The sequence below is a fragment of the Erinaceus europaeus genome, chromosome 15, assembly GCF_950295315.1.
Source record: "Erinaceus europaeus chromosome 15, mEriEur2.1, whole genome shotgun sequence".
Lineage (NCBI taxonomy): Eukaryota > Metazoa > Chordata > Mammalia > Eulipotyphla > Erinaceidae > Erinaceus > Erinaceus europaeus.
Window position 1 is genome coordinate 48,900,092 of NC_080176.1, and position 16,373 is coordinate 48,916,464.

The 16,373-nt window shown below is 39.8% G+C and overlaps 2 protein-coding genes across 24 annotated transcripts in view; both read left to right on the forward strand.

The window, feature by feature from the left end:
- Positions 1 to 16,373, forward strand: part of DTNA (dystrobrevin alpha) — a 431,975-nt gene that overhangs the window by 203,317 nt on the left and 212,285 nt on the right. The gene's annotated exons all lie outside the window — the stretch shown is intronic.
- Positions 9,734 to 10,186, forward strand: LOC103111636 (small nuclear ribonucleoprotein F). The gene has a single exon (XM_007520951.3). The coding sequence runs from the start codon at positions 9,865 to 9,867 to the stop codon at positions 10,123 to 10,125; it is 261 nt and encodes an 86-aa protein (XP_007521013.1). The 5' UTR covers positions 9,734 to 9,864; the 3' UTR covers positions 10,126 to 10,186.

A 16,373-nucleotide genomic window follows, 5' to 3' on the forward strand; every position in this document is an offset into this window, starting at 1 on the left:
GTGTACTCAATTGGATGCATGACCTCCCTGGACTCTTCCTTTTCTATCTTGAAGCCAGTATTGAGTGTCTTGTCAACTGTGTCCTAAATTTCTTTGCATGCCATCATTGTAAAGGGATAGCAAAACTCTTGATTCTCAATACTAACATTTGCTAGTCTTCGTTAATAAAGGAATGCCCTACCTCTTATAACATGTTCATTGCACCTTTATTTTTGCTCCTGCTGGTTCTCCTGTCCTCCACACCCTTCTTCAAATTCTGTCACCCATATTACATGAATTATTTGGTGCCTTGAAACAGCTTAGTCATCTTGTAAGATCCATAACAGCTCCTCACTGTCACCAATTCTGGAAATCCATTGGTGACTCCTTCTGGGTCAACTGTTTTCAGTCCTATCTCTTTATTTATATAATCCTTTGGATCAGGTCTAGGAGATCAGCACCTATTATACAAAACAGGAATAAAAACAGTATCATGCAATTGCTCACTGCTTTAATTCAGTTTCTCATGTAATCTGTCTACCCTTTGAAAGTTTCATCAAGGACAAATATCAAAGCTTTTTTTGTAATCTTTGAATTTCCTCATAGTAACTTCTGCTTTCTATTGAACCAGGTATGGTTTATATTTTGAGATATGTTTGAATGCTTTTGTGTGAAAATTATAGCACTCTGTTCAGTAATTACAAGCAAAACAAGAGTTCAATGAGGGGAAAAACCAAGTAGCAGAGAAGATCGGTGTCACTTGGTGACAAGCACCAAGACAGATGCTCCATGAACACTATCTTGTTTAATTTTTGCAGTAACCCTACATTTTACTTATTATTCTCCTTCATATTAAATAAGACAAATGAGGTTCTAAGGATATAGGTAACTCCAATGTCATATTTCTGGTAAGTGTCAGAACAAGAATGTTAAGTTGTATTTTTCTACTGCAGGAAACTGCCTCTGTAAAAATGTTTTCCAGTTTAATCCTCTAAGAAGAATATGTATGTAAGATAGTGATAGAATTTTTCATTTCGAAGATTTCCTGAGGACTAAGCTATTTATAAGCCTTCAGATCCTCTTTTCATTGGCAAATAAGTATGCCTTTAGTTTGATGCTAAAATTAGCACCATTTTTCTTCAACAAGAGTTGAAAAGATATAATACCTTGTGGTTCTGAGATCTATTTATGCAAAAATCCTCATTTTTTGGTGTGAGCATATGCCGGCAAATGATAATGTCTAAAACTTTAGACTGGTACAGTTTTGGTGCTAAACATTATCTAGAGTCACAACTAGAGCTGGAATATTCTTAAGGAAAAGAATTCTGTCTTTTTTTTCTTAAGAATATTTATGAAATAAATATTTATGACTAATTATAAAAGGGCTTGTTTGGGGTACAAAATAAAATTTTCACTAGTCATAATATAACTGTTAGCACTTTTTAAAGAGATATGTGCCTATGTTTTGTTTCCTTTATTTATACTTTTCAAATAACATGTAAAAGAATAATAACTTTATTCATATAATTCATATAACAATAATATATGGATAAAACTTAACAGTCATCTTCATTTTAGGTGAAAAAAGTGGTATCCATAGAGAAAGGGTTCTTTCTTTTGTGAAAAATTTTAACAATGCTTAGATTATATTTATACCTAAAAGGTAATGATCTGTGTACATATAGATTGAATAGATATGCATTTATCAATATATATATATATCTACCTATAGACATTCATATAGGAATATAGATATATTGATCCAGAGTACTACTGCTCATCTCCGGTTTGCTGGGAGTGAACCTGGGACCTGAGTCTCAGGCATGAAAGTCTGTTGTGTAAAGCACTTTGTAATCTCCACAGTCCCTAGAGTCTTATCTTTTGTTTATTTGTTATTTAAAAATATATTGCATATCACATATGTTTTGTGACTCTGTGCAAGATATCTAGATTAATAAATAGTAATTATTCCAACCAATACTCTAGGCAATTTGTTTCAGATTGCATCATAGGACCATAGGGTTATAGCATCAGAGACTACTTTAGATTTTCTAACAGAAGTTCCTACCTTAGGGGCCAGGTGGTGGCACACCTGGTTGAGTGCACACATTATAGTGCGCAAGGACCTGGGTTCAAGCCCCTGGCCTGCAGGGAGAAGCTTCACGAGTGGTGAAGCAGGGCTGCTGGTTTCTCTCTGTCTCTCTCTCTTTCCCCCCCCCTCCCCTCTCCATGTCTCTATCCAATAGTAAATAAAAATATTTTTTAAAAAATTTTTAAAAGTTCCTGCCTTGGTCCCTCCTGGTTACTAAAACAAAATATCAGAGACTGAGCAGCTTCTAAGTAAGAGAAATGTTATTTCTTATAGTTCTACAGTCTGAGATGGAGGTACCAGAATAGCTGTTTTCTGGTGGAAGCTATCTTCCTGACTCATCCCAAAGGTCTTCTAGCCTGGTCCTCCTATGGAAACGGGAAAGAGAGCTCTGAAAGGCCTCTTCTAGAAGGACAGTAATCCCATTCCTAGTCAGCCCACCCTCTGAGCTAAGTACCTCCCAGAAGACCTACCTCTTAATATCATCAAACTAAAACTTCGACACCTGAATGATGGTGGAGAGGGAAAGGGGAAGAAGAGAAGCCAACATTTAGATCATAGTGTCCCAGGTCAGGAAGCCTCAGCAACGGAGAAAATAAAAACACTTAAAAAAAAAAAAAAGAAAAGAAAAAGAAAACCAAGATGTATGCTTAGGGTCAACTTTCTTACCTAAATAACTTGGTTTTAGTCAACTATTGTTACCTAAATTTGTTAATATTCCTGAAGTGAAAAATACTATTTAAAAAATGAGTAGCATATAAAAACTGTTATATAGTATATCTTTGAAGAAAGTAAATATATGGTTTCTAAGAAAAATTAAGAATATTGTTTTCATCCCCAGATTATGCCCTACCTTACTGACTTGTATATTAATTGTTTTATTTTTTTTAATTTCATTAGAGTTTGCACAATACCCTTGACTTTTTTTTTCCTTTTTCCTTTTTTAAAAATATAATTCATGGGAGGATGATGGTTTATACTATAATTGTTGACACATGGGTACAAACTCTCAGTCATTTAATTTGACATAAAATATTTTTTAAAGTAGTGATCATCACAAAAATGGATTGATGATTTTCTATAAAAACTAATGTCTATAATGGATTTGCAAAATTTAGTATAATGTGGCTTAGAGTGAATTCATACCACTGACAGTTTATTCCTTTAGCTTGCAATCTAATAATCAATTGTTTTTTTTTTCAGTTTCCTTTCTCTTTTCTTCCTTCCTTCCTTCCTTTCTTTTTTCTTTATTTCATTTTAATTTATTTATAAAAAGAAACACGAAACCATAGGATTAGAGGGGTATAGCTTCACACAATTCCCACCACTAGAACTCTGTATCCCATCCCATCCCATCCCCTGATAGCTTTCCTATTCTTTAACCCTCTGGGATTATGGACCCAAGGTCATTGTGGGATGCAGAAGGTGGAAGGTCTGGCTTCTGTAATTGCTTCCCTGCTGAACATGGGCGTTGACAGGTTGATCCATACTCCCAGTCTGTCTCTCTCTTTCCCTAGTGAGGCGGGGTTCTGGGGAATCGGAGCTCCAGGACACATTGGTGACATATTGATGTCTGGTTGGCATCATGCTACTATCATCTATGGTAGAGAATGTTCTATCCTCTGAAGGGAGGCTGGACAACATACTCTATGCTACACCCAAGGAAGATGGGTCCTGATATTGGAGCAGCTTGGAACATTCCTACTCATGACCACAGCATGCGAGCTCAGATCCATAGGGATGCAGAGGTCACACAGGCCCCCAAGCTGAAAGTGAGCCCCAGACCACATCAAATCGACAGGGTTTACAGTCAACAATATCCACACACCCTTCCCATATTTGGGAGCTACTCTCCTCCCTGATCCAACCCTCTTTTTTTTTTTTTTCTAACAATCAATTGGTTTTTTTCTTTTCCATTTCCATTTCCCTTTCTCTTTCCTTCCTTCCTTCCTTCCTTCCTTCCTTCTTTCTTTCTTTCTTTCTTTCTTTCTTTCTTTCTTTCTTTCTTTCTCTTTTTTCTTCCTTTCTCTCTCATTCTTTCTTTTAATTGTTACCAGGGTTATCAGTAGGGCTGGGTTATCACCACTCCCTGTGACCATCACCACCACCTTCCATTGTTCCCTATCTTTTTCTTAATATGACAAAGAGAAATTGAGAGGGAAGAAGGAGCTAGAGAGCAAGAGAGAAAGAGAGACACTTGTAGGTGGTGCTCATGAAATTTATCCCCCTGTAATGGAAACCTGGGCTTGACCCTGGATATGCTCAAAAGGGCATCATCACACACACACACACACACACACACACACACACACACACACCTGAGCAATTGATTTTTGCAACTTTAAAAACCTCACTTAAAGTTGTAGTTTCTTTTAGCAAAGTCTTAAACTGTAACTCTGATAGTTTCAACTCACCAAAGCAAATGTTCAGTATTATTCTCTATCCTGTCAATTTCAAGCAATTCTGCTAATAGGGGGCTGGAAATCTTATTGAATCTTATGTGTGTGTAGCATGCTTTCTGATTCAGATACTTATGTATTTTGTCTTCTAATTCTAGTTGCGTGGATGAATGATGTGGTTGTATTTTTCTATTATTTCTGTTTTTATTGTTAGTTTTTTATTATACCATCTATTGATAATATGTACAGTACTTCTAAAAGTATGATATGACTCCCCTACTAAAGATGAATTTCTTTCCATTGTAGTAGCACTCACTAAAGTAATATTTGAAGAGAAAACCCAGTACATTCCAGATAAGGTTACTTTCTTCCCATCAACTACATATTTGGCTCCTTCAGTTCATTTAGCTATCTATGGCCAATGTACTACCTCAAGTGAGAAAAACACATTGTCCTCTGAATCCCTGGAACATCCCCACAGTATTTTGAATTCTCCTTTGGCAAGAAATATTTGTAAATTTTCAAGGACCGTGGTAAAAGTACCCTAAAATAAAAATATTCCCACTCTTTTGGGTTGTCTTTAACAATAGCCAAGGAAACAAAGAGCCTAAGAAGCAGATTAGGACATCCCTAGCTACTTGAAGTCAGGGTATTTTTTTTTTTTTTTTTGCCTTCAGGGTTATCGCTGCTGGGCTTGGTACCTGCACTATAAATCCACTTCTCCTGGAGGTAATTTTTTTCCATTTTGTTGTTATTATTGTCATTATTGTATTATTGTTGTTATTGCTGTTGTTGGATAGCACAGAGAGAAATTGAGAGGGGAGGGGAAGACAGAGAGGGGGAGAGAAAGTGTAGACCTGCTTCACTACTTCTGAAGTGACCCCCCCCTGCAGGTGGAGAGCCGGGGGCTCAAACCAAGACCTGGTCCTTGCCCTTCGCATCATGTGAGTTTAACCGGGTGCACTACCACCTAGTCTGAAAAATAAATAAATTTTTAAAGTGGTCATCATAAAAATGAACAGAACATTCATAGTGTTCTGTGAGATTTTTCTAGTCATTAGGCTCTGAAACAGTGGTATGTAAAGTCTTCATCTGTAACCACGAAGAGGTTTCAGTGAAATATTACAACCCCTAAAAGATAAATGAAGACCCTCAGATTTTTATCTACCTGACAACAAAGAACAATTTAGTTCTAGTCCAGATGATCTTTTCAGCAAAATACTCAGTTCCATTTCATTCTCACACCTAGATTCTATGCTTAATCTGTTATTAACTCCTTGAGTTGTAGTTGCTTGGTAACCAGGGCAAGTGTGTCAAGAGAGTCTGAAGCTACACTAACACTAGTTTCAGCTGCGTGACTTTATTTCCATACTGGCCATCCATAGACTTCAAGTGGGCTGCTGAAATGCTAATTTTCTTAGAAGTAGTTCATTAAATTATGTAAGTGAAATTAATATTTAATCTAATCTCCTTCAGTAGTATCTAAACTGTTGAAGGGATGACCATAGACACAAGGGTAATAGCTAGTGGTGCCAGTGTCTTTGATATACTTTTGACAGAGTACAAATGCGATGTTTTCCAGGACACATGCTTTCAAATGACTGTGGGCAGTTTTGATTGGCACAGTGTGAGGAGGTCTATTAATATCTAGTAGCTAGAAACCAGGGTGCTGCAGTGCTCAGAACAGCCCCCTCAAGGAAATAATGCATCTATCCCAATGAGTCAATAGTGGCAAAGTTGAGAAACTGCTCTAACCTATCGAAGGCCGCAATTACTTTCTACCTGTCTTCGCATCAGGCACTTCACAGATGTTACTTATTTAATTCTCACCACCATTCTATTAAGTAGATACAAATTCTATCCTTATTTTTGAGATGGTGGAATTTGAGACCCCGAGTGTTAGTTATCTTGCTCAAGGACATGCAATAATGGGCCCTGAATTCAAAACAGATGAAACTCCAAAGAGGGACTCCTCTCAGGTCCAAAATACACCAGCCACTTTCTGTCCTCACTGAATCCCTACATCTTTAGGAGTTCCTGTTAAAATGTATGATTGTCATCTGCACAGGCTGACTAATTAGCTGAATGTGCCTATGCATATTATTAGGGTTTTAAATTGACTGAGTTAAGGGTGTAGACTGGATGAGACAAGATGACCTTGTTAGAAGAGGAGATAAAGGGTTTCATTAATAGGCAATATCACCTTTAAAAGCACCCTCTGCCAGGTGACATTGGTAGGGAAAATGGCACTGTAAGACCTGGAATATAGAAAAGGACAAATTTGATTTGACTGAAATCGAGAGATTCCAAGGTAGCAAGCCTGCAGGCGAGTTGATTTCTCTTGCTGAAGAAGCCCTCTCCTATCTACATGGCCCATTGCCTGCACCCCGCCCCACAAACCTGAATTTCCAAAGAGCAAAAGCAGCAGCTAGTCTTGGTCAGTGAGTTCAGAGTCCTGAGAAATGTTGATAATCAGAAAACAGAAAGAAGATGAATCACAGTAGCCAACACTTGACCAAAAAAAAAAAAAAAAAAAAGGCAGGGGTGGGGGAAGCCCATCACCTATGGCATGGAAAAGAAAACAGAAACCTAGCTTCAGTGAGTGGTTCTGCTTCTTGACTCATCATTCCCTTGACCTTGTCCTTCACACAACTTAGCATGTGCTGCTCTGCACCATCTCCAGCGACAGCGAGCTGAGCCCTACTACCCATTCAGGCTCTGCCTGGGCCTTGACTCAATACTTATTCTGTGGCGCAGCTGTACAGAAGCATCCACGATTTCTGCATCCACCAGCATTTTCTTTTCTCCTTTGATTTGGGGGGAAGGGAGGAGAGACTTGAGGGGGGATGAAGTGCCCTCATCAAGGAACTGTTTGTATTGATTTCTTAGATATTCCCTAACAAATTATCACCAAATTGGTGACTTAAACAACAGAAACTTTTTTGTGGTATTTCTTTTTTTTAATTTATTTATAAAATAGAACTATTGATACGACCATATGATAAGAGGGGTACAATTCCACAAAATTCCCACCACCAGAAATTCGTCTCCCATCCTCTCCCTTGAAAGCTCTGACTTGTTCCTGACATCTGGGAGCCTCACTAGTCAGTGGCATTCTTTCACTTGAAACTACCTCACTCCAACTCCTACCTCCATCTTCAATTTGTGACTCTCTGCTGGCCTTAGGTAAGCTTTATGAGCAGCCCTCTGGAATGTCCTTCCATCCCGGAACAGACCTCTTTCTGCTCTCCCAACTAATCACACATCTTTTTTTTACTAAAAGAGCACTGAAAGAAAGGGCCCCTGTGATGTTTTAGTCATATTCTTATTTATTGATTGTGTCCTCTCTCTTCTTTTTATGAAGATACTAGTCTTTGAACTCAGTTTATTTTCGTTCTTAACTAATTACGTCTTCAAAAACCTAAAAAAAACACCTATTTGCAAATAAAAAAGAATAAAGGCATCTCTCCCTCTCTCTCCCCAAAATATAAATGAATAAAAATATACTTCTTCAAACATCATATTCATCTGAAATAGACTCACAGACACTCCCAAGCTCATATTTCTTGGGATCTCTGAGCCCTTTGCCCATTCGAGTGACACAAAAAGTTAGCTTCTTTCCTGACCAGTTTTACCTTTTATTTAGAAACACACAAGTTTTGCCTTCTATTGATCTTCTACCTCTTTGATCTCCTTGGTCTTGAGGAGGAGTCCTGTGAATGATGTTTCATACTCTCTCTGTAATTTTTGTGGTTTAATAAATAATTTATTTGGTGTACAGTTTCCAATGTGACAATTTAGGGATTTGGTTTTTTAAGAGTCACATCATATGTCAGAGGCATCTCAAGTTCAACCTTTCTTCAGACGTGCTTGATCCCTCTGTCATTCTATCAGCCTGCACCTGCACCCAGCTTTACGTCACAGTAAAGGACAGAGTCAAATTGTCAATTTCTCGATTCTGCTCCAAAATATACTTCAAGGATATCCACTTCCTAGAGCAGTGGACTAACAAGCATGAGATCCCAAGTTCAATTTCTAGCACCACATTTGCCAGAGTAATGCTCTGGCTCTCTGTCTCTCCCTCTCTCCCATAAATAAATAAATGTTTATGTTATCACCTTTATTATTGGATAGAGATGGAGACAGAGAAGAGGAAGGGGAGATAGAGGCAAATGGACAGAGAGACACTTGCAGACCCGTTTCACCACTCATGAAGATTTCCCCCTGCGAGTGGGAACCGGGAACTTGAATCTGGGTCTTTGCACACTGTTATGTGTGTGCTCAACTAGTGTTTCACTGATTGACTCTGATAAATGTTTTTAAAATTATATCTGGTGTCAACAAATGTCAGGTTGCACAGAGGTTCTCATCCTGGAAGGAACTCGAAGACATCATGTTAAGTGAAATAAGTCAAAAAGGAGGAGGAGGAGGACAAATAATGATCTCCTTTATAGTTGGACCTTAAGAAATAAGGACAGAATAAATAATTTTTTTTTCCCTCCAGGGTTATTGCTGGGCTCGGTGCCTGCACCATGAATCCACCGCTCCTGGAGGCCATTTTTTCCCCTTTTTGTTGCCCTAGTTGTTGCAGCCTCGTTGCGGTTATTATTGCCATTGTTGACGTTGCTTTGTTGTTGGATAGGACAGAGAGAAAATGGAGAGAGGAGGGGAAGACAGAGAGAGAGGGGGAGAGAAAGATAGACACCTGCAGACCTGCTTCACCGGCCATGAAGCGACTCCCCTGCAGGTGGGGAGCTGGGGGCTCGAACCGGGATCCTCACGGTCCCTGCGCTTTGCGCCACGTGCGCTTAACCCACTGCGCCACCACCCGACCCCCATAAATAAATATTTTTAAAAAATGAGTTGGAGGGACACAGTCAGTTAAGTGCACAAACAAGGACCAGGTTTGAGCCTCTGCTCTCCACCTGCATGGGGAATGTTTCATGAGGTTGAAGCATGTCTGCAAGTGTCTATCATTCTCTCCCCCTCCCTATCTCCCACTTCTCAATTTCTCTGTCATGTCAAATAAAACAGAAAGATTAGAATAAAAAAAATGGCTTCTGGGAGGGGTGGATTCATGTGTTGACACTGAGCCCCAGTGATAATACTGATGGTGATAGAAAAATAAAATTAATAATAATAAGTTGGATTACATTTGAATCATGTCCTACATCCTTCAGAAGCCTCCCAGAGTCACTAACATGGTCTATGAAGAACTAGTCCTTACCAGCTTCTCCATGCCCTTACACAATCATGTTGGTATGCTTCTAAAAACCCCTTCTGGCTCTGGGAGCTCCGCCGCCGGGGCCTGCTGTCGGTGCTCCGCGGGTCGGGACAGACCATCGCCGGCTCGGCGGCCCCTCGCCTGCAGTTCTTCCCCGCCTCACCCCCGGCACGATGAGTTTACCCCTCAATCCCAAACCTTTCCTCAACGGACTAACAGGAAAGCCAGTAATGGTGAAGCTTAAGTGGGGAATGGAGTACAAGGGCTACCTGGTATCTGTAGATGGCTATATGAATATGCAGCTTGCAAATACTGAAGAATACATAGATGGAGCATTGTCGGGACATCTGGGTGAAGTTTTAATAAGGTGTAATAATGTCCTTTATATCAGAGGGGTTGAAGAAGAGGAAGAAGATGGAGAAATGAGAGAATAACGCGTCTTTTGTGGGTTTTTTATATATATATATTTCTAGACAATAAAGATTTGTTTCTCAACTTTAAAAAAAAATAAAAAAATAAAAAAAAAATAAAAACCCCTTCTGTTTCATTAGTTTAACCCCCCCTGCTTAACACTATTCTATTTACATAACCGCTGTTAACAAGCACCACCCTCCCTCCAGGGCATTGGTGGTTCAGTGGTAGAATTCTTGCCTGTCTCCCCCCCCCCCCCCCCATCATACCCTGATTTTCACCAGTCACTTTTCTCTCCACCCTCTCTGCGTTGCATCCTGTTCCCACCCTACTGGGCTAGTATATTTATAAGGACAAGATTGTTCGTAGTTTTTAGTTAGTTTTAGTCTAGCTCGGCTTAGATTGCGCTGCGTCCTGCATGAATAAAGAGATACTGCCTACAGCTCAACCATGAGTCCTGGGTCGTCTGTTATCCGCCCGTGAAGCCAGCCCCCAAAAACAACACAATCAGGCATTCTCCCACTGGAAAGATATTACAAGTCAAAATACATAAAATGATTCATCTGCATAATTATTCTCTAGACCGTAAGCTGCACTCTGTAGAAGAACCACTATGTTTTAGACCCTGTTTCCCACACTAGGAGTAATTCCTTTTAACCTGGACCCTCCTCCTCTCATCTAGATCTTCAACATGTATACTCCCTGGATCTGACCTCCAGACCTTTCCTCTTTCCAGTGAATAGCATATAATTTCCCAGTTATATCATCTTTATGGAGAACATTTTTGAATGGCTTGGTTTCTCTTCTTTTAGCTACTGTCTTCCAGACTAGGCCATAAATAGCTAATAGGTCCATTAAGGTTTATTACAAATATATAAAAAAGCTATCTAAAGATAGCCGTGAAGTCTGTAGCCTCCCTTAAATGTGAAACAGACTGCAGTTTAGAAAGTAGCCATCTACTTCCAAGTCAGGCTGCATAGTTATATAGAAATGGATAGGTACAAAGAAATAGCTAACTGTTGAGATTGAAAGCAACGTTAAAAAACATACTTTGCTTATTTTTATTAGGCTACAGTTTGGGAAATATCACAAATCCTGTAACAGATAAAATAAAAGAGTTTGCACTTAATACTTTGAACATTATTACTAAGAGTATGACAGTTTAGGTGATGAATCCAAACCACAGGATCTAATGTGTGACTTGGGGTTTCTTTCTCTTCAATACGTGTGTTTAGAAACATATAAACACGGGGAGTCGGGCTGTAGCGCAGCGGGTTAAGCGCAGGTGGCGCAAAACCAAGGACCGGCATAAGGATCCTGGTTTGAACCCCGGCTCCCCACCTGCAGGGGAGTCGCTTCACAGGCGGTGAAGCATGTCTGCAGGTGTCTATCTTTCTCTCCTCCTCTCTGTCTTCCCCTCCTCTCTCCATTTCTCTCTGTCCTATCCAACAACGACAACAACAATAATAACTACAACAATAAAACAACAAGGGCAACAAAAGGGAATAAATAAATAAAATAAAATAAATAAAAATAATAAAAAAAAGAAACATATAAACACATAATTCATGGGAAGGTAAAGTGTCTTTCCATATAATATAAGTGGCTAATGTCCTCCAAAAATCTACTGCTCTCTTGTGAACAACACACAATTTCATTGCCTTTGTTCCAGATAGGTTTATAAGTCTTAATTTTGATACTTTATCAAGGGGTATTTCTAGGAAATATTTTATAATTCTATCTATTTTTAGGAGTACAATTTCACATCTCTCAAAAATCTCTGTTAGCCCGCCTCATCTTTAAGGTGCTATCTCCTTTCCACAAAGGGCCATTTGGCCCCACACCTCTGTTTACAATGTCCCTCCATCCACTTTTACTAGCCTCAGACCTGAAGACACTGGTGAAGGGTCTATTTATATTTTAACCTATTTCTTCTTTTGTTTTACTACCTGAATCCCACTTATGAGTTAGACAGTTTGGTATTTGTCTTTATTCTGTCTTATTTCAATTTATGTAACCCCCTCCAGTCATATCCATGCTGTTGCAAAAGGCTATACTTGGAGTTGGGGAGTAAAAGAGATCAGAATTAGGGCATGAAGCTCTCAGAGGACTCAGATTCAATTCCTGGCACCACTGTATGCCAGAGCTGAGTGATCTTATCTCTATCTCATAAAAGTTAATAAATATTTTTTATTGTATATTATTTTTCTTCTTCACTGAAGAAATGCTCATATTTGTTGTTTGGTGGGCACGAGGAATAACATCATTGCAAGACTGGCAAGCTCCTCATGGGGTGCAAGCGCTTCCACACTACGATCATCATCTCTGGCATTATGCTATTCCACTGCAGAATACTGTGCCCCACCCAGTATGGTTCCGTAGTCCCCATGTCCACTTGGTCGATTCCAAATTATATTCCTCCATGAGGATAATTTCTGGAATCATCCGTTCCACCCCGGTTCCATGGCTGCCAGTTCTTAGCAACATCACCCCGCCAGATATTCGTCGGGATGCGGCATCATCTAAGTTCATTTCCCACGTCTACGCTCGACCGGACCTGCCAATATACGCGGATATATACGCGGATATCTTCGCCCACCCTGTCCAACGCTTGACGTCTCGTCACCCAGTCTGGTCCCCTATGCCTACACTGAACTTCTCTGTTCCAGACTCTTGGAAACAGAGTTGGCAGTCAGCTGAGGTCAAGAACAAACACCTCATCACAGACCCCTGCAAGCGTCAACCCGGCTTTGACCTAGCACGTTATGATTGGGCCCTCCTCAATCGCTATCGAGCAGGCCATGGCCGGTGCGCCGCTATGTTCCATCGCTGGGGAGCCAGAGATGACCCGAACTGCCCCTGCGGCTACAGACAATGACCCACATAGTCAACGACTGCCACCTCTCCAAATTCAAAGGAGGTCTCGAAACTTTACATCAGGCTCAACCTGACACTGTTGACTGGCTACGGAAGAAGGGCAAACGCTAGAAGAAGAAGGGACTAAACCCGAGACCTCAGAGCCTCTAGCATGAAAATCATTTGCATAACCACTATACTATCTCAGAATTTAATATTTTATCTTTTTAATTCGTTATTATTTTTATTTATTTATTGGATAGAGACCATCAGAAATCAAGAGGGAAGGGGAGATAGAGAGCATGAGAGACAGAGATACACCTGCAGCTCTGCTTCACCACTTGAGGGCTGGGGGCTTGAACCCAGGTCCTTGTGCATTGTAACATGTCCGCAACCAGGTGCACCACCACCCGGCCCCTATTTCACCTTTTTGTGTATGTTCAAGAGTGAGAAAGAGAGACACCATAACACTAATGCTTCCCTAGTGCGATAGGACTTCCATATGGTGTTATGGGATCTTGAACCTGGATTGCACAGGTGCCCCTCTAGTTGAGCTCTTTCATTGGTCCTGTAAGATTTGTTTATTTTTTAAAATATTTTTATTAAAGTTTTTTTTAATATTTATTTTATTTATTTATTTCCTTTTGTTGCCCTTGTTGTTTTATTGTTGTAGTTATTATTGTTGTTGTCGTTGTTGGATAGGACAGAGAGAAATGGAGAGAGGAGGAGAAGACAGAGAGGAGGAGAGAAAGATAGACACCTTCAGACCTGCTTCACCGCCTGTGAAGCGACTCCCCTGCAGGTGGGGAGCCGGGGTTCTAACCGGGATCCTTATGCGGGTCCTTGTGCTTTGCGCCACCTGCGCTTAACCCGCTGCGCTACAGCCCGACTCCCTAGATTTGTTTATTTTTATGAGGGAGAGACCAAGTTCTGGCAAACCTGGTTACAGAGATCGAACTTCAGGCTTCAAATATGCAAATTCTATTCTCAAATAATGTGTTCTCTCTCCCTTCTCTAGTACATATTTAACACAGCTTCCTTATTCATTCATCTCTACTTGGACACTGGAAATTTTTGGCTATTTTGAATAGTGGTGCAGTGAAGATAAGTGTGCACATATCTTTTTGGATTTATGTTCTTCAGATCGGTTATTGATTAAAATGGTAGACCTGTTCTTTTGAAATTAGTTTTAAGGCATCTCCATACTGCTGTCTACAGAAGCTCACCAGTTTACATTCCCACTAACAGCATGTAAGTTTCACTTTCCCTCCACATCCTTGCCAGCATTTCTTGTTTCTTTCCTTTTTGACAACAGTCTATTCTTATGAGTGTGAGGTACATCACAGCATTGTATTGATTTGTATTTCCTTGATAAAATGGCGAGTATTTTAAAAAATATTTCATTTATTATTAATTGGATAGAGACAAATTCAGAGGGAGATAGAGAGGAGAGAGAACAAGACACCGACAGCATTGCTTTACCACTCACAAAGCTTTCCCCCTGCAAGTGGGCCCAGGGGCTTGAACCCAAGTCCTTGAGTATTGTAGCACATGCATTTAACCAGAGGCACCACCACCCACAAAAATGTGAGCATTTTTTCATGTACTGGTGGCCATCTGCATGTCTTGCCTCACCTGGCAAAAGCTTATTCTGGTGACTTCAGTAAAAAGAGATCGCCTTCCCACCAATCTTTATGTGCAAGTATCCTTTCAAATGTGTAAGTGCCTCCCTTGCAAGTGCTCAGATGTAAAGATACATCCTTCCCTGAGTATTGGTCTTCATTACACGATGCTTTCTCCATTTCATATCACTGAGGGGCTCTAAACAGAATGCAGTAGCCTGATGACTGGACCCATGTGACGTGTGAAGTGAGGATAATACTCCCAGACTGACTCTAGTGAACTCAGCATCAGCTCTGGGAACCTCTGAATATAGTGGGTAGTCTTTGCCAGTAGAGTATTCACCACCACAGGACCCAGAGGGCAAAATAGTAGTAACCACTGCATTATGTTTCAGCTTACATTAAGATACCTTTAGCTAAAACAGGGGAAAAAATATTCATTCCAATAGTGAGATTTATTCATTCCAATAGTGGGATGTACTCAAGTACTTTCGATGAAAATTTAATTGTTAGTTTGTTCCTTATCTCCATTTGTGCATATGCAATTTTCTCAATTGTACATATTTCTTCAGTATTCTTTTTCTATTGTTCTTCCTGAGTAATTAATTATGCGATGTGATCTTTTGAGTTATAAATTGTTTTTACCCTCTAAATCATCTAATATCTTTTTCCAACTGTATTTTTTCTATAGCAATTTATTTTCCTATAGTCTTGCCTCATTTTTCTCCTAACTTGTTTAATTTTCAGATATTCTTTATTTTATAGTCATAAATAGTTGATTGTTTTATGTTATTTGTGTTTTATTTATTTATTTTTACTTGATAGGAGAGAAATTGAGGGAGAAAGGGTAGAAAGAGAGGGAGAAAGATAGATACCTTCAGCCCTGTTTTACCCTTGTGTAATTTCCCCCTGTAGGTGGGGTCTGGAGGCTTGAACCTAAGTCCTTCAGAATGGTAACATGTGCATTCAACCAGGTGCACCATTGCCCAGCCTCATGAATATTTGATGTTGATTGAGTGCCTACCCAGGTACCTGGTATTGCCTTTCCTCGTTGCCTTTGATAACAATATGTTCGTGATATTTCATAGGTAGTTACTGTCCAGCCTCTCACCCCCTCAAATTCTTACAAACTACTTTTTTTTTCTTGTCCTAGCTTGACACAATGCAAAGGTAAGGACAATTCAGTAGCTTCTATCACTTGCATCTCATCTTGGTTATTGAATATGTTCTTAGGGTACATCAAGCATCTCTCTATAGAGTTTTCTATTGTAATGCCATGATGATGTATCCCAAATCCCAGGCACAAAGTAAAAAAATGTGGGAAAACACAACACATATGCCATCTATTGATACTTTCCATGTTTGGGGCACCCTGAATAGATAATTCCAAACTCCCAATGTTCTGCCTAAACTGGCCTAATTAAGTTATCTCTTTGTAGAGGCAGGCTGGGAGTATGGATCGATCTGTCAATGCTCATTTTCAGCAAGGAAGCAATTACAGAAGCCAGACCTTCCTCCTTCTGCATCCCACAATGACCTTGGGTCCATACTCCCAGAGCATTAAAAAACAGGAAAGCTATCAAGGGAGGGGATGGGATATGGAGTTCTGGTGGTGGGAATTGTGTGGAGTTGAACAGAAAAATTATCTCTCTGCTCTCCAACCAGTAATTATATTTCCCCGTATATTATAACCACAACTATATTTTCCTTGTCTGTACTCTTCTCACTTTGGTTGTAGTTCATTTGTACTTCTTTGCCTATGTCTAGTATAAAATAAGCTTTTGGAAGGCACT

Bases quoted from the DNA above. Each gene is read 5' to 3' on its own strand.
- LOC103111636 (XM_007520951.3), top strand. From the start codon at position 9,865: ATGAGTTTACCCCTCAATCCCAAACCTTTCCTCAACGGACTAACAGGA.